At 43.5% G+C, this 20657-nt stretch overlaps 1 protein-coding gene and 1 pseudogene across 2 annotated transcripts; both read right to left on the bottom strand.

Annotated features, from left to right (window-relative positions):
- Window positions 1–5749: 5749 nt before the first annotated feature.
- On the bottom strand, window positions 5750–9192 carry PRR13 (proline rich 13). 2 transcript variants are annotated; one of them, XM_029206586.1, is made up of 4 exons: window positions 9093–9192; window positions 8483–8521; window positions 7747–8111; window positions 5750–6245 (listed from the first exon to the last, which is right to left on the bottom strand). In XM_029206586.1, the coding sequence occupies exons 2-4, from the start codon at window positions 8499–8501 to the stop codon at window positions 6204–6206; spliced, it is 426 nt and encodes a 141-aa protein (XP_029062419.1). In that variant the 5' UTR covers window positions 8502–8521; window positions 9093–9192; the 3' UTR covers window positions 5750–6203. The 2 variants fall into 2 exon arrangements, with proteins under 2 accessions (XP_029062419.1, XP_029062420.1); XM_029206587.1 differs by having other exon boundaries at window positions 9141–9192.
- A 4803-nt stretch (window positions 9193–13995) lies between these two features.
- On the bottom strand, window positions 13996–15065 carry LOC114886163 (annotated as a pseudogene).
- Between the last annotated feature and the right edge of the window lie 5592 nt (window positions 15066–20657).

Raw genomic sequence — 20657 nt, 5'->3', positions numbered from 1 at the left:
AGGGGGACGGGGCGGAGCGGCCCGCTTTCAACCCCGCGCACCCTCCGACCCCGGAAGCACTAACCGCCCCGGGGGCCGGCGAGGCGACTGCGTCGTCCAAACCCTCCCCACGCAATACGGACGGCCTCCCAACAGCCTAGAGCGGCTCCGTGGACACCGCTGGCACCAGCGAGACAACTGGTAGCAGACGGCGAAGTTCATGATAGAGCGGCAGCGTGGGGGGGGGGGCAGGGAGGAAACTAGTGTCCCCTAGCGGGCTGGCTGGAAAGCCCAGGCGTAAGTGCGGAGAGAGTTGGCAGTCGCCATGGATAAAGGAAACAGGGGAAAATGGGATGTGTGAGGAGAAACTGACAAGAGCCGGGAAAACCCAGTAGTCTATAGTGATACTCAGAAAGAGAAAAAAAGCTAATTTGCCACATTGGAGGTCACTTTTACACCAACTTACTCTGAAAATTGGTAATTAAAAGGAAAGATTTAAGCATTTACCCTTTTAGGAAGAACTGTAGTTCATCTCTAGTCGATAAGGGAAAACTTTTTTCAAGAGTTCCATATAATGAATGTAGAGAAATAAAAAAGTTAGAAAATCACCATTTATTCTCCAACCCAAAATGAAATAATTGATTCAAGCAAGTGCCATCAATCATCAAAACTCTAAGGGAAAGTTTGTTAGGGAGCAGGATGTTATCCTGGTGCCAAATATCACATGGACTATTTGAAAAAAAAGAAAGAAACCCGAAAATTTCAAATCGAAACATCATATAGTCACCACCTTACCCAAGTGATCAAACTTTGCATCACTAATAGTACAGCTTTGACATAGTCCTTGGTGAGATGCAATAAGTACATAGCATCATCTGTTAAGTATTCTTGTCAAGTGTTTAATCTTAATATAATCAAGCCTTCAGACCCGATTTGCAATTTACAGGAAATTTACAAGGGATAAAGGAAAAAGTTAAACACATCAAGGAGATAATCAGCAAATCCAGAATCCAGGACATTCTACAAGACAACTAGGCTGTTCTCTTCGAAAAGAAAGAGAGGAGGAAAAGGAAGGGGAGGGAAAAGAGGAGAAATTTAAAAGAATGATAATCAAATGTAATGTGTGGATCTTGTTTGGATCCTGTTTTTTTTTAAGAAGAAAAGCAGCTATATAAGACATTTCGGAGACAACTGAGGAAATTCAAACATGAACTGAATATTAGCAAATATTAGGAGGTGCTGTTAGTTTTCTTAAGTGTGATAATGGAACTGTGGTTATGCAGGAGAAATGCTGTTTTAAGAGGTACATGATGAAATATTTAAGGGTGAAGGGTCATGATGCATGAAACAGACTTTCAAATGGTTCACATAGGTATATAAATGAAGCAAACTTGGTAAAATGTTAACAGTTGTTGAGTGTAGGTGGTAGGTTTATGGGTGATCATTGTACTGTTCTTCAAACTTTTAAAAAATAATTTTCAGGGAATTCCCTGGCGGTCCAGTGGTTAGGTCTCTGCACTTTCACTGCCATGGCCTGGGTTCATTCCCTGACAGGGGAACTAAGATCCTGTAAGCCCTGTGGTGTGCCCCCCCAAAATAATAATAATTTTCATAATAAAAATTGGAAAAATATGATGTGGAATGGAACAAGATTGGCAAAATGTTGATAATTATTGAGGCTAGGTTATGGGAAATAGGAGTTCATTAAACTGCTTTCTCTACTCCTGTATATATCTGAAAATTTCCAAATTAAAACTTTTGTTTAAAAAATAGAGAAAAAAAAATAGACAAGAGCCCTGGAAGGGAATAAAACAAAATAAAAAGGATATTGAAAGAGACAGCTACTACAGGGTTATTATTTACCCTTGTTTGAGTTCTTCAGGTGTCAGTTCTGGCCTTAATATTAGTCAAGTATTATTGGGCAACCCCAATTCAGTGGACTTATCTGAAAAGAGATAGCTTTCTGAAGTGGAAAATAAGGCTTGGGGTCTCCAATGCCTTTCCTCCCACCCTCCAAATGATGGGTGGGCATTAGGAACAACGTGAGATAGAAATAAAAAGAAGTCTGTCATTTGGCAAAGGCAAGGGGCAGAGCAAATACTGACAGAGAGCAAAGGAGGTAGGAAAATGTTAGGACACTCAGAAAAAAGCAAACCAAGGAGCAGGCTTACTGTGAGGCCTGGGCTGAAGGTCAGATTAACCTCAAGATTTTGCAGTTGGGTCATTTACACCCCAGGGGCTCTAAGAGCTGGGGTGAAAGTGAGTGGCTATCTGTGAAATCATCTCTAATAATGGGCACAAAACAAAGATCAAATTAAAAGTTGATAAAATAATACAACATAACTCTACTAACAATAACATGGCTTCTGTTGGGACTGGCCAACAGTTGCAGCCAGCTTTGAAAAAGATGCATCCAATAGCAACACTTGATAATTTTATGAATCAATAAATTCTTCTCAGAAGTGGAACCAAATTAGTCAAGTGAGTGAGCTTGCCTACAGCTACAAAACAACCTGATACACGGAAATGATTCCGAAAAGACAGCAAACTGAAGACTCATCCTATGACTTAACAGTCCCCAAAGCTACAGTGTCAATTTGGATTTTTTTTTTTTTTTTTTTTGGTACGCGGCCCTCTCACTATTGTGGCCTCTCCCGTTGCGGAGCACAAGCTCCAGGCACGCAGACTCAGCGGCCATGGCTCACGGGCCTAGCCGCTCCGGGGCACGTGGGATCTTCCCGGACCAGGGCACGAACCCATGTCCCCTGCATCGGCAGGCGGACTCTCAAGCACTGCGCCACCAGGGAAGCCCTGGATTTTATTAATAGACCTAATGGGTTTCCTATCCTTTCCCATTTTCAATTAATTGTGTGGAAATCTTACTATACTTAGTTCCTAGTAAGAAAAGAATGGCAGAATCCCAGATCCTCTCATGGACATTGGGCCTAAGACAAAAACATGTGAGAACCACCATCTTTAGACTCTTATACTGATGCACAAAACACGGCGCACCAACCTAGTGCTCTTGGGAGCCAGGCAAGTAATGTAACTGGCCTAAAGAAAGGCAACAGGGGGACTTCCCTGGTGGCGCAGTGGTGCTAGAGTTTCCGGCTTGAAATCTGAAACTTTATTGAAAATGTCTGATAATTAACACAGAGAGTGGTCCCTCAAAAAAAAAAAAAGTCCATGGCCAGATATAGCTGTAAGCATCCAATTTTTCAACCTCTGGCAAAGATATATGTACCAAAACGCTCCCCACAGCAGTTAAATGTATAGCAAAGTTGAAAACATTCTAAAATTCCAGCAATAAAAGATTGGTTGAATGAAATGCTGTTAAAACAATGTTATCCACACACACACACATACACATACTGATATGGAATCAACTCCAAAATAGATAATTAAATGGGAAAATGTTAGGTCCAAAAGAGGGCCTGTACTATGCTCCCATTTGATATAAAGTCGGGGTAGGGGCAATAGGAACAATGTAAGGTAGAAATAGAAAGGGAGGGGATATTTAACTATGTTCAGAATAGCTCTGGAAGTTTACAAAAGAATTTGGTAGTCGTGGTTGCCTTTGGGGAGGAAGCTGGAAATCTGGGATGAGAAGAGAACCTTCCTTTTCACCAAGCATCCTATTAAAAATGTTACAATTTTCCCCCAAGTACATGTATTACTTTTAGCTTTCAAAAAGTTAATAGACTTTTGAGAAACAACAATAGCAAAACAGCAAGGTGTTGTGCATGTGACTTAGAAAAGCCAGGAAGGGGAAATGGGCTGTCCATGGTTAAAACTGGGGAAGGAGGTCAGTGAATTTTCTCCCTAATTTCTTTGTTTCTCTTTGTGTTTTCCCCCTTGAGCCATTTCTCATTATCTCTCCTTAATTTGTGGTTTGCTTGTCAACATCTGTTTCTCTTTCACCTCACAATCCCCCTGTGCCCACATCTCCCTCTCCTCCTCGAAAAGGAAGAGCTGAGGAGTAAATAAAAACAGAGTATGATTGGGAAAAAAACATTAGAATGGCCCCCAAATCCAGGACACTGGAAAACAGGCCTTGGTCTTGGATATCCTAATAAAATTAGAAGCTAGCTCTAATATATTTATTTTAAGCATTTATTTCATATAACTCACCCCAGGGACAAGTGGTAGATGCAATCCAGCCAACTAAAAACACTCCTTCCCTGTGCAAGCCCCACACTCAATCCCTAAGCCCTGTGGGTTCTACCTCAGTAAAATCTCTCAAGTCCACTCCTTCCTCTAGACCCATCTAGAGCCTCATTTCCTGCTTTCAGGCTCCTGTATGGTATCTCAGGCTCAGGAATTCTTGAACTTTCATCCCACGCCTTTTTACAACTCTGTGCCTCTGCAAAACTGCTTCTTCTGCCTGAAATCCACTGGGTTAAAAGCATAGACACAGGAGCCACACTGCCTGAGTTCGAATCCTGACTGAAGTTTTCTTCTTCCACAAAATGGAAGCAGAGTACCTACCTCACAGAGTTGCTGGGAAGATTAACACAAGTTATAAATGTACAGCACTTAGTGCCTGGCACACGATAAATGGTTGGTGTTAGCTGATGTTATTTATCAACTAGGAACCTCCTACGCATCCTGAGGCCCAGCCAGGACCTCACTCATTTCCCACTGGCACTGTCACTCCTTCCTTTGCTCCCCCACTGCTTGATCCCTGTCTCTGTTGTGGTCCCTTTTACTGTATTATAATAACCTATTCACATATCTATCTGCTCCCTTAGCTCTTGCAGGCCATGAAGAGCAGGGACTGTCTTATTCATCTTTGTACCTCAACACCCGGAACACAGTATTTCCTAAATAATACTTTTCCAGGGAATTAATCTAGCTCCATTGGGATACCTGTGATTCCCAAACATGCTATGGAGCTCTAGACCCTGTACCTAAGCACATGCCTTTCCCAGTCCTTCACCGCCATCCACTTGGTAGATCTATTCTTTCATTTTTTTGTGTACTCATGTTGCTCCACTCACGGCCCTAAAGGTCAAACGTCACTTTCCCTGTGAAGTCATCTTTGACTCCTCCTTCACTTCCCAGTTATTTCTAGGTTTATATCTCTCTGGCATTTTATAGCATCTATACTAATTAGTTCTCTTAGATGTCTTTTTCCTCTACTCAACAGATCTTTGAGAACCCGATGTGTAATACCATGTATGGCACTTGGTAAATCAGTGGCCCTCAGTTCTAGCTATACATCAGAATCACCCACAGTGTTTTAAAAATCCTGATTTGCTGGGCCCCATCCTTATCAAGAGTCTTTCAGGCAAAGCCCTAAATCACTCTCTGATAGCTGATGGGCAGCCAGGGTTGAGAACCTTGGTAGCAGATATGAAAACTTATGCTAAAGACCTATATCCATTCATCAAATGGAAGACAGTAAAGATTCATTCCACTAAGCCTGAACCAATTCTGAAGGATCCTCCCACTAGAGACATATAAGGACAGTATGCTGTCTTCCTGATGACGCTCTGGTTCCTTACCATGAAACTGATGCACTTTAAAGGGTCCGTGGAAGGCGAAAGTAGTAGAATGTGCTAGACCCAACCACGGTAATGGCACAGGTGAACAGAGACCAGGAGAAACAGCTTTATTCGGACTGAGAGCTGGAGAGTGAGAGGAGGACCTGAGATAGCATCCTGAGCTAAGGAGTAGAGATCAGTTTCCAAAATGGCAGTCAGAGCTCATCAGCCAAATGGACTCCACTTCCCAGCAGCCTTGTAGTGAGTGCAATCAATAAAACGCCTGCTGGGAAATGTTTATTTGCCACTAAATCATCCAAGCATGCCACAGTCACAAGAAAGGTACAGGTTGCTTTTTCCTTTCCATAATTAAATTTCCACAGCATCTCCCCAATCATGAGTATTACAAAAGAAAGTAAAGAAATCACATTTTACAGATCTTAGACTTGTCTGCAGCATTTAGCTCAAATCTCACCATTTTCAAAAAATAGTTCTCCTGCAAAATTCACCAGCTTAAAGTTCTATCCAAGCAGTGGGAAGACGGCCTTTGCTAGCCCATGGCAATTCTTTTCCCATTTTCCCTAGCCAGTTAGGGTTGAACAGCAGAGTGAGGCTTAGATTGCAGGGGTGGCGGGGGGAGGGACACAAGGGCTAATTTCCCCCAGTACAAGATGGCATCTGAAGCTTGATGGGAGAGCAGAACTGGAGAGACTTGAGGGAAGGGTCCAGGCCCTGTGTTCAGTCAGAGTCACTGCTGGAAGAGGAGGAGGAGGAGGAATGCTGCAAGGGGAAAGGGGAAAGGAGATATCATCAGACCCAGATGAACTTTGATCACTCCATGGGACATTCTTTGGTGCCCTACACCTCCACCCAAGTGCCCTTTGCTTTCTAAGGTCAGGAGTCTTGAACCAGACTGTCCCTTAAACAGCAAAAACAAGGATTTCCTTCAGCAGTGAGCATACAGGAATGGATGAAACCATCCTAAATCACTGCGCAGAAGTTACTGCATTTGGAGCAAATTTCCAATTTTCTTTACCTAATCCAATGCCTGGGCAAGGAATAAATTATAGGCACAAGCATAGTACAGTGAGGGAAACAGCTGCTACCCTATAATAATGATTAGCTGCATGGACATTCCTAGTGGCTATGAGTCTAAGAAAAGTGAGTAGAATCAGCAGCTGTGTGTGCATCTGTCTCTACTTCTTCCTAAGTCCCAACTGGGAGAAAGTGAGGAAGGCGGGAGAGAAAGCTGGGAGAGTCCTAGTCAAGGTTCTTCACATGCATACTCCCATCAACAACTGTCATAAAAAACATTTTTTAGTCTCTCCATTCAATCTCCTTTCCTTCTCCTCAGACTTCTACCAAAGATCCAGAACTAGGATTAGCATCCAAAGCCATAAGGCAAATAAATAGTAGGCAGAAAAATGTAAATTAAGGCCTCCTCAAGATAGAGGTTGGTTCAACACTTCCAGAATTGTCCTGAGAGCTACTTTTACCCTTGCTAATTAACACTCCTCTGGAATGCTACAAGGGGAAAAGGGAAAGGAGATATCATCAGACCCAGATGAACTCTGATCACTCCATGGGACATTCTTTGGTGCCCTACATCTCCACCCAAGTGCCCTTTGCTTTTTAAGAAGGTCAGGAGTCTTGAACCAGACTGTCCCTTAAACAGCAAAAGCAAGGATTTCCTTCAGCAGTGAGCATACAGGATACTTAGCCTTGGGGCTGAGCATGAAACTCAGGGTTTTATTTGAGGCTGAGAGTCACTGACTGCTCTTGTCCTGTTTCCCTGCCAGACAGTAGGACAATAAGCCCCACGTAATTACCACAACACCCTGAGAATACTGAAGGAGAGAAAGAAACTCCAGGAACTAGGGCCAGATTATTATCTGTTAATTATTATATAAGATTTTGCTTTGTCAAAGGACTGACTCTATTACTTGACATTTGACCACCTCAGTGGGTGTGTCCAACCTGCTAAAACAAACATGGGGTGGGGAGGGGTGGAATTCAGGGACGAGAAAGGCAAATTAGAAAGGCTTTTGATTCTGATATTCATTCTAAGGCTCAGCCTAGCCCCTCCCAGATAGAAGACCTAATTAGCCTAATAATTCTTCTCAAGGTTATCAAGATTATCAGATTCTTCCCAGTGGGAATCCTTTACACAATCGCTGCCCCATGTCCTCAGACTTCGAATCCTCCTTCCTTGCCCACCCACTGACTCTCTAGTCCCTCTGAGGGGGCACCCCTTACTAGCCAGGATCCAGAGGGCACTGACCTTGCCATGTTTGTGGTGTTTCTGCTTCTTTTTATGAGCTTTTCTCATTTTCTTTTGCATCTTCTTGTCAATCACCATTCCTGGTCCTACCATGCCAGGAGCCAATGGATTCACAGGACACATGCCAGGGGCAGGTGGTGGGTATGGAGGGGGGTAGGGACCTGAGGGTTGGCATCCTGGATACCCTGGTTGTGGCACAGGGTGACAGGGCCCACGAGGGGGAAAGGCTGGATTCCCCTGGGGTGCTCCTGGGGGAGTGGGAAAGGGGCCTGGAGGAAAGGTAGGGGTGGCAGGTGGTGGATGGGCAGGATTGCAACCTCCAGGGTACCCGACGTTAGGGGGGTGTGGATATGGCCCTGGCTGCCCTGGTGGAAGAAGCAAAGAATCAATTACGATTAGAACTGCCCAGAACCTCTGACAACAAACAACAACAAAAAGAAGAGGATTTCGTTTCTCACTCAATAGTTAAAGGCAAACGGAAAGGTGAGGAAAGAAAATGGAGGGTAAGGGAGACAAACTTACATAAGAGAGATAAAAGGTAACGTCCCTGGCAGGGCGGGGGAGAAAGGGAGACAGTGAACTCTAGGGAAGGATGAGAACATCGGTCAGCTATGGACTGAGGACTTTGCTTTTGCGGGTTCGGGGAGAGGTGGAGGAGAAACTGACACAGAAACCTTCTGTTGTGGCCCTTCTGAAAAGGGGTTGGAACAAGAAAGGAGATCCCCCAAACACCTACCGGCATTGGGATTCCACATGTTCAGCTATTTCTTCCAGCCTGAGGAGAAACAAATGAAGGCAAGAAGCTGACGGCCCAGAAATGGGCAGGGGTTTTAGAGACCAAGCTCAACTCCAACGCCTCCCGCTCCGCAACGGCGGATGAACAGCCTCTCAGAGAACTACCACGACCTCCACAGAAGAAATGTTTCTTGCCACCCGTTCCTTCGCCCCCAACACCTATTCTATTCCTAGTTCCCTAACCACAGGAACCTAGCTCCCAGGGCCCCTCCACCTTCCACTAGCTCTGGCCGCGGCTGGAGGTTTCTAAGTCCTCCGGAGAGGGGCAGACTCCGCGAATCTCGCTATCCCCATCACTCAGAGACCGAGTCCGGAAGACTTTAGCCACCTATAAGCTGCGAAGGGATCTTAAACAACTTAACCGCTCCCGGAGAAGAGTGACGGGGGACAGGACGCCCACCCCAGGCTAAGAAAAGGACCTGCCTTGAGGCGAAAGGAGGTAGGCGGCTCAGGAAAGATTCTCAAACGCTTACATGGCTAGACATACCCCCTCCCACATTAAAAAAGGCAAATAGAGATCCTGGCTCCCAGCTGCGAAGGGACCCCCTCACCCAGGAATGGAAAAAGAAGGAAACTGAGGAATCCAGGCGTCCCGTCACCTCTATACCACTGCTTGGGTGGACTCCTTTCAGCCTCCACTCTCACTTCCTGGTCACCCTTTCACCTTAAGCTTCAGCATCCGCCTCTGCTACCGCCTGATTGGTACTATGTGGTCATTCAGCGTTACGATTGGGGAACATAGTCGTCAATCACTCTAGGCTAGAAGGCACCGTTTGCGGTAGGGGCGGAGCCAGGCGCTTCAGGACGCGGCAGTACAGAGGAGCGGGCGGGCCGGAAATTCCTGGGGGCGGGGCTAGGAGAAACCGGCTAGGAGAGGGCGGGGCCAGTTTCTGGGCGAAGTCCTTGAGTGCCTTGGGGAAACTCAACCCTTGACCTCTGAGCCCTTAGTCCAGTGGGTGCCACACCTTGTAATGTGAATATACTGTGATAAGCGGTATACAGACATATATATATATGGACGGAGCGCTTAAGGAAGGGCGGAGAGCTGCTAAATCTCACCCCAAGCCTCAATATTGCCGCCTCCCTCTTAGTCCCCACAGGAAATAAGAAAACATTCTTGGGGAAAATACAGAGATCTCTAATCTCTCCTAGGATTCTCTATCTCAATTGCATAGCTCCGCCATCTGTCAAATTGCATAAACCAGAAACCAAGAAGTCATCCTGATGGCTCTCTTTCCTTCACCTTTCCCCCGCATCTCCTTCCAACTTCAGGAAGGGTCCGTTTTGTTTCCCAAATAAATCTAGAATCACTACACTTCTCTCCATCGTCTCTGCTCCCAGCCTACCATCATCTCTCAACTGGATTGCAGCAATGGCCTCTATTTTTTTAATAACACAATTAACAAGCTTGATTTAATGAATATATATAGAACCATACACCCAAAATTTAAAAATACTTATCCTTCTTAAGCATACATAAAACATTTTTAAAAATTGGTCTCAACTAATATAATTCAAATTTCAGAGAATTGTGTATTATATACTGTATTCTTTGACCGCAACGTAAAATATAAATACAAATGAAACCAAGCAGGACCCTGTGGGGCCCTCACGGGTACAAAAGCCTTTCCGTGTCCCCTTTTCTAGTTTGTAGGAAAAAGGGTTTAGCCTCCTAGACCTTCCCTGAATTCCAAAGGGCAGATTCAAACAGTTGCTAATTAGGGAAGGGAGGGAATGCAGAAACAAAGGATGAACAGTCAAAAAACAATAGTGCATCAATAAAGCAGGGTCCTGGTTTCTCCTGAAGGTGAGACAGGCTGGGACCTGGGACCCTTTGCTGCAGTGCTGCAGTTTTTGCACCTGGACACACCTCTCCTCGAGCAACAAAATACAAAGAGACTGTACGGGACTAAAAATAATGTGCATGCACAGTTGGGGCAAATTCTGGACAAAAGATACAAAAGAGACCAAAAACCCAACTGCCACTTTTGAAGAGCCTGCAGCAAATGCAGGGTACTGCGCATGCCCCCGGCACACACCACCACCTAAGGGGTGGGCAAAACACCTAAGCCACCCCTCCAACCCGACCCCTGGACACACCCCTACCCTCACCCCACATAAGGAACAAGCTCACCACCCACACCTCAGGGAGCGAGCCAGAGAGGGAACCTTTTGTACATTCTTGCTCCCCCCTGCTGTAGCAGGGGCCCCAGTAAAGCCTTGCCTGAATTTGTCTGACCTCTGATCAATTTCTATTGATTAGGGAGGCCAAGAACCCTCATCTGTAACAAAGGGATATACATAACAATATATTTTTGAGTTATTCTGTGAAAACTAAGACCCCCACCCAGTTGGAGGATGGTAAATTCCAGCTGAGCACAAGATTCCTGGAATACCATCTCAGTTACCTCACCACCAACCAATTAGAAGAAAGTCACATGTCCTGCAGGCCTCGCCCCAAACTTTGCCTATAAAAACTCCTCCCCGAAAAACATCAAAAAATTTGGGTCTTTTGAGCACAAACCACTGGTTCTCCTTGCTCAGTCCTGCAATAAACCTTTCTCTGCTCCAAACTCCAATGTTCTGGTTTGGCCTCACTGTGCGTCGGGCACATGAGCTTGTGTGCATTCAGCAACACAAACATACATTTGGAAGTTAAAAAAAAACAGTCTTGCAAATAACTTTGGGTCAAAGTATAATACATGATGGAAATTAAATACTTTGAACTCAACCATAATGAAAACATTACATCCCAAATTTGTGAGGTACAAAAAATTTGAAGATAAATTTTATACTGAGTTTGTCATCTTGAACTAAAATTTTTGATAGATTTTTAATTTTTTTAGATATTTATTTATTTATTTGGTTGCGCTGGGTCTTAGTTGCAGTGCATGGGATCTTCGTTGTAGCATGTGGGATCTTTAGTTGCGGCATGTGAACTCTTAGCTGCAGCATGTAGACTCTTAGTTGAGATATGTGGGATCTAGTTTCCTGACCAGGGAATGAACCCAGGCCCTCTACATTGAGAGCGCAGAGTCAACCACTGGACCACCAGGGAAGTCCCAATTTTTTTTTTTTTTTTTTTTTTTTTTTTGCTGTACGTGGGCCTCTCACTGCTGTGGCCTCTCCCGTTGCGGAGCACCGGCTCCGGACGCGCAGGCTCAGCGGCCATGGCTCACGGGCCCAGCCGCTCCGCGGCATGTGGGATCTTCCTGGACCGGGGCATGAACCCGTGTCCCCTGCAACAGCAGGCGGACTCTCAACCATTGTGCCACCAGGGAAGCCTGGAAGTCCCAATTTTTAATTTTTTAATTAAAATTTTTTTGTTATATATATTTTATTGAAATACAGTTGACATACAATATTATGTTTTACATAACCATAGTACATATTGATATATTTTTATATCAGGTTTGTGCTAAATATTTGAGATGAATTGGGACTGGCACTTTTTTTGTTTTTGTTTTTAACGCAATTTATATCTGAGTTACTTCTTCCTTGTAAGATCATTGAGTTTGAAAGAAATTATTGATGTGTCTATATGGGCATGATGCCTCTTAGAATTTAAATATTTAAAACTATTTCTTTTTTAAAGCAGCTTTATTGAAATATAGTTCATATACCATACAATTCACTCATTTAAAGGGTACAGTTCAATAGTTTTTAGCATATTCTGAGCTTGTGCAACCATTGCCATTATTTAATTTTAGAACATTTTTTGTCCCCCTTAAAATAATTCCACACCCCATTAGTAGTGAATCCTCATTCCCTCCCTACCTCTCCCCCATTCCGCCCAAGCCCTTAGCAACCACTAATCAATTTATAAATTCTCCTATTTTATACAAACGGAAAATTGTACAACATGTGGCCTGTCGTGACTGGCTTCTTTCACTCTGCATAATATTTCAAGGTTCATCCATGTTGTAGTATGAATCAGTAGTTCATTCTTTTTTATGAAGGAAATACTGAATAATATGCCACTGTTTGGATATACCACATTTAGTTTATCCATTCATCAGCTGATGGACATTTGAATTGTTTTTACGTTTTGCCTATTATATATATCATTGCTATGAACATTCATGTACAAATTTGTGCATGACCATATGTGTTTTTTATTATCAGCATAGAAATGTATTTGAATTCAAAATTATATGGTTATATTTAGAATAATGTAATAATTATCTAAAACACATATCATCCTTGGCTCTGAAATAGTTCTAAAGATGTCATTCTTTTTTTTTTTTATGTGATTTTTTTGAAGTCAAAAAACATGTAGTAAGAATGTACAAGGATGACTGCCCTGGTGGCGCAGTGGTTAAGAATCCACTGGCCAGTGCTAGGGGACACGGCGTCGAGCCCTGGTCCGGGAAGATCCCACGTGCAGCAGAGCAACTAAGCCTGCGCACCACAACTACTGAGCCTGCGCTCTAGAGCCCGCGAGCCACAACTACAGAGCGCACAGGCCACAACTACTGAAGCCTGTGCGCCTAGAGCCCATGCTCCGCAACAACAGAAGCCACCTCAATGAGAAGCCTGGGTGCCGCAATGAAGAGTAGCTCCCACTCACTGCAACTAGAGAAAGCCCATGCAGCAATGAAAAACCAACACAGCCAAAAATAAATAAATAAATAAAATTACTAAAAAAAAAAAAAAGAATGTACAAGGAAACAAAAATATAAAAAACAAGTTCGCTGAGTATTGGGAGTTGTTACAAGAGAGACACACGAAGATAAATGTAACAGAGTCCAAATTATATACCATGCAGCAAGGCGTTCTCTTGCTTTATTAACTCCTAGAAAATAAATTAGTAACCTCAGTAATGCAAGAATACCACCACTTGGTTAAAAGGACAAACTTTCTGAGGGACACAAGTAGTAATTCACTATACTTCCCCTTTCTATAAGTCCTTTCTTCACACCAGTTTATTTTTGTTCCCCTAAAATATGTTTTATCCTTTAAAAAAAAAATGTGGTTTTATTTGTAAGTTAAAGTAAATAATATCCTGATTGAAATATGCAACTATTTAGTTAAAGATGCTCAGGGATAAAATTTTTGAAAAAGGTCAGTCACCTTTAGCAGGGACCATCAGTAGCTAACAGAAAAAAATTTTCAGATATTATATGTTTGCTAAATGGATTTTTAAAAAAAAGGGCTTCCCTGGTGGCGCAGTGGTTGAGAGCCCGCCTGCCGATGCAGGGGACACGGCTTCGTGCCCCGGTCCGGGAGGATCCCACATGCCGTGGAGCGGCTGGGCCCTGAGCCATGGCCCCTGGGCCTGCGTGTCCGGAGCCTGTGCTCCGCAACGGGAGAGGCCACAACAGTGAGAGGCCCGCGTACCGCAAAAAAAAAAAAAAAAAAAAGAATAAGCAGTTAAAAATGGGTGAAAAATCCCAGGGTTTACTGTGACCAAGACAATCAAAAGCAGACAGACCCATTTACTTGTGGAGCAAGCTATAAGGAGGTTCCAAGATAGACTCTGGTTTCCAACAGTGTCCACCGCCAAAGGGTAAACTCAGAATGTCTCCTCCTCTGTAGAAACTGGAACACGGATGAGCAGGCTTTCTCTGAGTAGCCCTTCACATACATCATCCTGTAGATCTGATGGGCTTGACTGCCCAGAATGATTGGGCTCTTTGTGCTAACCACAGAGTCTTGTGCTAATCCCAGATCCTTAGTCATGAGTGTTGTTCTGAATCCACCCTGATAGTTATTAGGCAAAGGAACTCCGTGAATCATGCCAGGTATGGGATTATAAGTATCACTTGACCAAAGCTGTCCTGAGCTCACATATAGGATTTTAGCCAATGGTTTTGGGTCAAGCCCCAACCTGATTCCCAGATTCATAGCATCAGCAGTTCCAATCATACCATACCAGCAGCGTGTTGTAGCCGATCCTCACAGCCTGCCCAGTCCCAAGGGCTCCCAATGCACCACATTGGAGCCCTTGCACCCCAGCAACTCTTGGGCAGCAGCAAATTCATCTGTGATTCCTCCCACCATAAACATTAGGTTCCCAGACTGAGCAGCTCCCACACCACCAGAAACAGGGGCATCCATGAAAATTGCTCCCATTTTCTCAACTTTTTGGCCAATTCTTTCGAAACTGTAGGATCAATAGTACTGGAGTCTATTAATAGTGAGCCTTTCTTCACTTTTGTTGGAATTCCATTTGCTCCAGAATAAGCTTCTATTGCACTGATACTGGTGGGCAACACTGTAATAATTCCGTCAGCTTTTTTGGCTACATCTGCTGGGGAAGACACTACCTGTATACCTGCATCGAGAAATTCTTTGCATGCATCAGGGAACACATCATAAATAACAAGCGGATAGCCATGTTTCATGAGATTTTTTTGCCATTGGATGCCCCATTTGCCTAGTCCAGTGAATCCAGCTGGAATCTTAGAAGCCATTGACCTAGGACACACCACTGCAAGGCTGGCCCCTGCCAGCGGCTCCAGTAGGGAGGCCCGAGGCCCTCCACAGAGCTGTAAGGAGGCTGCCTTGCTGCCCTGGCTCATCCACTGACTGTGAGGGTGTGTGGGGACGCGTGCAACCACCATATGTTTTCAATTCTGTTGGGTATTTACTTAAGGGAGGAATTGCTAGGTAATACGGTAACTGTATGTTTAACTTTTTTGAGGAACTGCCAGACTACTTTCCAAAATAGCCATACCATTTTATACCCCCACCAGCAATGTATAAGTGTTCCAATTACCCCACATCTGCACCAGCACTTGTTGCTGTCTGTCTTTATTAGTATAGCCATGCTAGTGGGTATGAAGTGGTGTTTCATTAAATGTCCTGTCAGCATCCACTCTGGCCCTCTTCTAATTCATTCTCCCACCTCAGAAATTGTTTTCTAAAGCCAACTGTGACATCACCCTACTGCTTAAGATTGTTCAACGGCTTTGCATTTTCCTTAAGACAAAGGTGGAAAGTATTTTTACATGTACGTATTCATTTTTGTTGAATAGGTAATATGTTCACATGCTTTGAAAACCAAAAAGGACCAAGAGGTAGAAAGTGAAAAGTCTCCCTCCCACTCTTGTTCTCCTTTACCCAGCCTCCCCCAACCCACATAGCCCACACAACCACATAACTCGTTTCTTATATATACTTCCACAGTTTCTTCATTACAATCAAGCAAATACTGATATAAATTTATATCCCCTCTTTTAAGTATACAAACAGCAAACTATGCAGAGTTTAATTTGCAACTTTTCCCCCCACTTAATATATCTTGGGGATGTTTCCATACCAGTCAGCACAGTGCGTCTTCAGTCTTTTTCACAACCCTATTTGATTCTTTTGTATGACGTACCATAATCAATTTAACCAGTCAAAAGATATTTGTGTTATTTTCAATCTTCTGCTACTAAAAACAATGCTGCAACAAATAACCTGACAAATATGTCATTTTACATATTTTTACTTTTTTATAGGTATTGATGAATTACCCTCCATAGAGGTTATATTTATTTACATTCTCACCAGCAATACATGAGTGTCTGTTTCCTCTAACTTGTCCAACAAAAAAATACTCAAAATCTTATTACTGCAACGTCTGCAGTGGTCTGGCCCTGCTACCTTGCTGGTCTCCTCTCATACTACTCACCCCTGGCTTTCTGCTCTTCAGCCCCTAGGCTTCTTTCATCCCTCCAGAAGATCTTGGTTCCATTTGCAGGAGGGCCTTTGCACTTGCTGCTTCTGCAGCCTGGAATGCTCTCCCTATCTCTCTCCACTTTGCCTAATTAAATCCTGCTCATTCAGCAGCTCTCAGCTCCAGGATCACTTCTTCAGGGAAGCCTCCTTGACACCCTAGTCAGGTAAAACTCCTTTGTTGCAGCCTCTAGTCGAATCTTGTCTTTCCTTTAGCACACCTATCTCAGTTTATAATTAGACATGAATCAGTAATTACTTAATGTTAGCTTCCTACGTTAGACTGTAAGCTTCTTGAAAGTAGGGACACTTAACAGTTCACACAGTGCCTGGTACATAGGATGGTATAAATGAATACACTGTTAAATAAATAACTACATGAATGAATGAATGAACAAATGGACAAAGAGGAATAGAGCAAGGTGGTTCTGGAGTTAGAGAGACCTGTATTCAAATCCTGACTTCGACACTTATTATGTGACCTTGAATAAGTTATTTAACCTCAATTCCCTCATTTGTAAAACAGTGGCAATGGTACCTACCTCATAGGGTTGTGATGAGATAATCGTGTGTCTGTCACATAATAATTACTTACTATATGCTACCATGTATTACTATCATGATTCTTGTTAATATTAAGAACTTTTACTGTTAGACTAGGATGATTTTAACCTCTCTTCAGGACCCTCATAGGTTGCCAATATCCTCCATACCTCTCTTCACCTACCTGCTAGTTGGGAAATTCTTCCTCAGATTTAAACTCAGATTTTTTTTTTTTCCCACTCCAAGCAGCTTGTGGGATATTAGTTCCCTGACTAGGGATGGAACCCGTGACCCCTGCTGTGGAAACACAGAGTCCTAACCACTTGACTGTCAGGGAATTCCCTAAAGGCAGATTATTTAAAAAGCGTTTCAATAATGCTTGTAAAGCTCATTTCTCTGATTCATTAAATCACTGATGATTTACCATGCTTCTGTCATTCATTCATTCAACAAATATTTCTCAAGCTATCCAGGTACTGTTCTAAGCACTAGGGATAGAGTGAAAACACAGAGAAAAAATCCTTGCCTTCATCGAGGGAATAACTTGATGGGAGAGGCAGAATATAAATAAATATATAATAAAATGTCAGATAGTGATGTGTACTATGTAGAAAAATTAATTGAAATAAGGGGAGGAGCTGTAGTGCCAGTATTTACAGATCCTTGTAAGCCATGGGAAAGAGTTTAGATTTTATTCTAAGTGTGAATGGAAGCCTCTGGAGGGTTATGAGCAAAGGAATGACATGATCTGATCTTCATTTTAAAAAAGTCATTCTGTAAACCAATGTCTATAGAAGCATTATTCATAACAGCCCAAAGATGGAAACAACCCAAATGTCCATCAACAGATGAATGGATAAACAAAATGTGGTATATGCATGCACTGGAATAGTATTCAGCCCTAAAAAGGAGGGAGAGTCTGACACATGCTACACTATGGATGAACCTTGAAGATATTATGCTGAGTGAATTAAGCCAGGCACAAAAAGACAAATGCTGTATGATTCCACTTATATGAAGTACCTAGAGTAGTCAAATTCATAGAGACAGAAAGTAATCAGCAGGGACTGGAGGCAGTGGGGAATGGAGATTGATTGTTTAATAGGCACAGAATTTAAGTTTAGAAAGATGATATACAGAGTGAATGTATTTAACGTCACTGTGCTGTACGCTTAAAAATGGTTAAAATGGTAAAATAATAATAATAGTAATTATTATTATTATTCTGGCTACTGTGTGGTGAAAGAACAAAATAGGGAGAAATGGTTAAAGTGGAAGCAGAGAACCCAGTTAGGAGGCTACTACTGTACTCCAGAGAAGGAATGGTGGTGGCTTGGATGGAAGTTGTAGGGATGATCAGGAGGGGTCAGACTCTGGGTTTTTTTTTTTTTTTTTTAATCGAAGTATAGTTGATTTACCAGGTATTTTTTTTTAAGGTAGAGCTTAGCAGATTTGGACTGGAGGTAGAGGTGAAAGAAACAGAGAAATGAAGGATGAACCCAAGAATATTGAGCAACTAGGAAATAATTGTGTCATTTACTGAAATAAGACGGGGGAGGAGCAGATGTGAATACTTTTGGACAAAGTTAAGTTTAGGATGGCTATCAGATATCCAAGTGGAAGTGTTAAGAAGGCAGTTGGATTTGGCAGTCTGGCGCTCAGGGAGAGGTCTTGTCTGAAGAGAAAAAAATCGAGAGTTATCAAGGTATCTAAAGGAGCCAGTAAGCCAGAAAGAGAAAAACAAATATCGTATATTAATGCATATATGTGGAATCTAGAAAAATGGTACGGATGAACCTATTTGCAGGGCGGGAATAGAGACGCAGACATAGAGAATGGACATGTGGACACGGCGGGGATAGGAGAGGGTGGGACAAATTAGGAGATTAGGATTGACATATATACACTACCATGCGTAAAATAGCTAGCGGGAACATGCTATAGAGCACAGGAAGCTCAGCTCAGTGCTCTGTGATGACCTAGATGGGCGGGATGGGGGGTGTGGGAGGGAGGTCCAAGAGGGAGGGGATATAGGTATTCATAAAGCTGATTCACTTCATTGTACAGCAGAAACTAACACAACATTGTAAAGCAATTATACTCCAATAAAAATAAGTAAATAAACAAATAAAGGAGCCAGATAGGGACTTTCCTGGTGGTCCGGTGCTTAAGAATCCACCTTCCAATGCAGGGGACACAGGTTCAATTTCTGGTCGGGGAACTAAGAACCCACATGCTGTGGGGCAACTAAGCCCGCACGTCACAACTACTGAGCCCATGCGCCACAACTAGAAAGCCTGCATGCTCTGGAGCCCATGCACTCTGGAGCCCATGCGCCACAACTACAGAACCTGTGCGCCACAACTAGAGAGCCCATGTGCCGCAACTAATGAGCCCAAGCACTCTGGAGCCCACGTGCCACAACTAGAGGGAAGCCCTCGCACTGCAACAAAGAGCCCGTGTGCCACAACTAAGACCTGACACAGCCAAAAATAAATAAATAAATATTTTTAACAAATAAAAATTTTTTAAAATTCAAGGAGCCAGATAAGCTCAGCCAGGGAGCAGGGGTAGCCAGAGTAGAAAAGAGGGCCCAGCCCATGGACTCAGGCCTGCCAATATTTAGAAACTGGCAAGAGAAGAGGAATGAGCAAAGGATAAGAAAGGATACAGATTTTCACCTTCTTCAGTGAGGAAGTGGAAAATCAGAGGAAAATGTGAAGAAAAGATTCAAGGAGGGAGCTATCAAATGTTCAAATGCTGCTGATAAATTATGTAGGATGCAGACTGAGAACTGGCCATTGGGTTTTGCACGAATAGTGAACTTTTTAAAATAAATTTATTTATTCATTTATTTATTTATTTTGGCTGCGTTGGGTCTTCGTTGCTGCGTGTGGGCTTTCTCTAGTTGCAGCGATCAGGGCCTACTGTTCGTTGCAGTGCACGGGCTTCTCACTGCGGTGGCTTCTCCTGTTGTGGAGCACGGGGGCTCTAGGTGTGTGGGCTTCAGTAGCTGCGGCATGCGGGCTCAGTAGTTGTGGCTTGCGGGCTTAGTTGCTCCGCGGCATGTGGGGTCTTCCCGGACCAGGGATCGAACCCGTGTCCCCTGCATTGGCAGGTGGATTCTTAACCACTGCGTCACCAGGGAAGTCCCAAGAATAGTGAACTTTTTAAGAGTGGTTTTTGTGTTTTTTTTAAGATGTTGGGGGTAGGAGTTTACTAATTAATTTATTTTATTTTTTTGCTGTGTTGGGTCTTCGTTTCTGTGCGAGGGCTTTCTCTAGTTGTGGCAAGCAGGGGCCACTCTTCATCGCGGCGCGCGGGCCTCTCACTATCACGGCCTCTCTTGTTGCGGAGCACAGGCTCCAGACGCGCAGGCTCAGTAGTTGTGGCTCACGGGCCTATTGCTCCGCGGCACGTGGGATCTTCCCGGACCAGGGCTCGAACCCGTGTCCCCTGCATCGGCAGGCGGACTCTCAACCACTGCGCCACCAGGGAAGCCCTAAGAGTGGTTTTAATTACATTCTAGGGCTGAAATTTTGCCTGCAACGAATTGAGAAGAGAACGAAACGTGAGAAGGTGGAGGCAGTAAATAAAAGCAATTCTTCCAAGGAGTGTTGGTAAACAAGAAGCAGAGAAATGGAGCAGTAATCATAAGAGAATGGGAGAAAAAAAAAAAGAGGATGGGCAGTCTGGGAAGGGCTTTTTAAGATGGGAGAGTTGAAATCATGTTTGTAAACTGATGTGAATAATCCAGTAGAGAGAAAAAATGCTTTTGCTGGAGAAAGAAGGGATAACTGAAGGAGCAAATTTCCTGTGACCAGGAAAAGAGGGGTTCAAGTTTACATGAGGAGACATTGACCCTAGATAGGACAGTTCACTTAGTACAGTGTAGTGGTTGAGAGAAT

Source organism: Monodon monoceros, unplaced genomic scaffold (genome assembly GCF_005190385.1).
Source record: "Monodon monoceros isolate NGI ecotype Baffin Bay Population unplaced genomic scaffold, NGI_Narwhal_1 Super_Scaffold_6, whole genome shotgun sequence".
In the NCBI taxonomy this organism is placed as follows: domain Eukaryota; kingdom Metazoa; phylum Chordata; class Mammalia; order Artiodactyla; family Monodontidae; genus Monodon; species Monodon monoceros.
The sequence above is the reverse complement of the archived record's forward strand: the minus strand, read 5'-3'. Positions and strand labels throughout refer to the sequence as shown.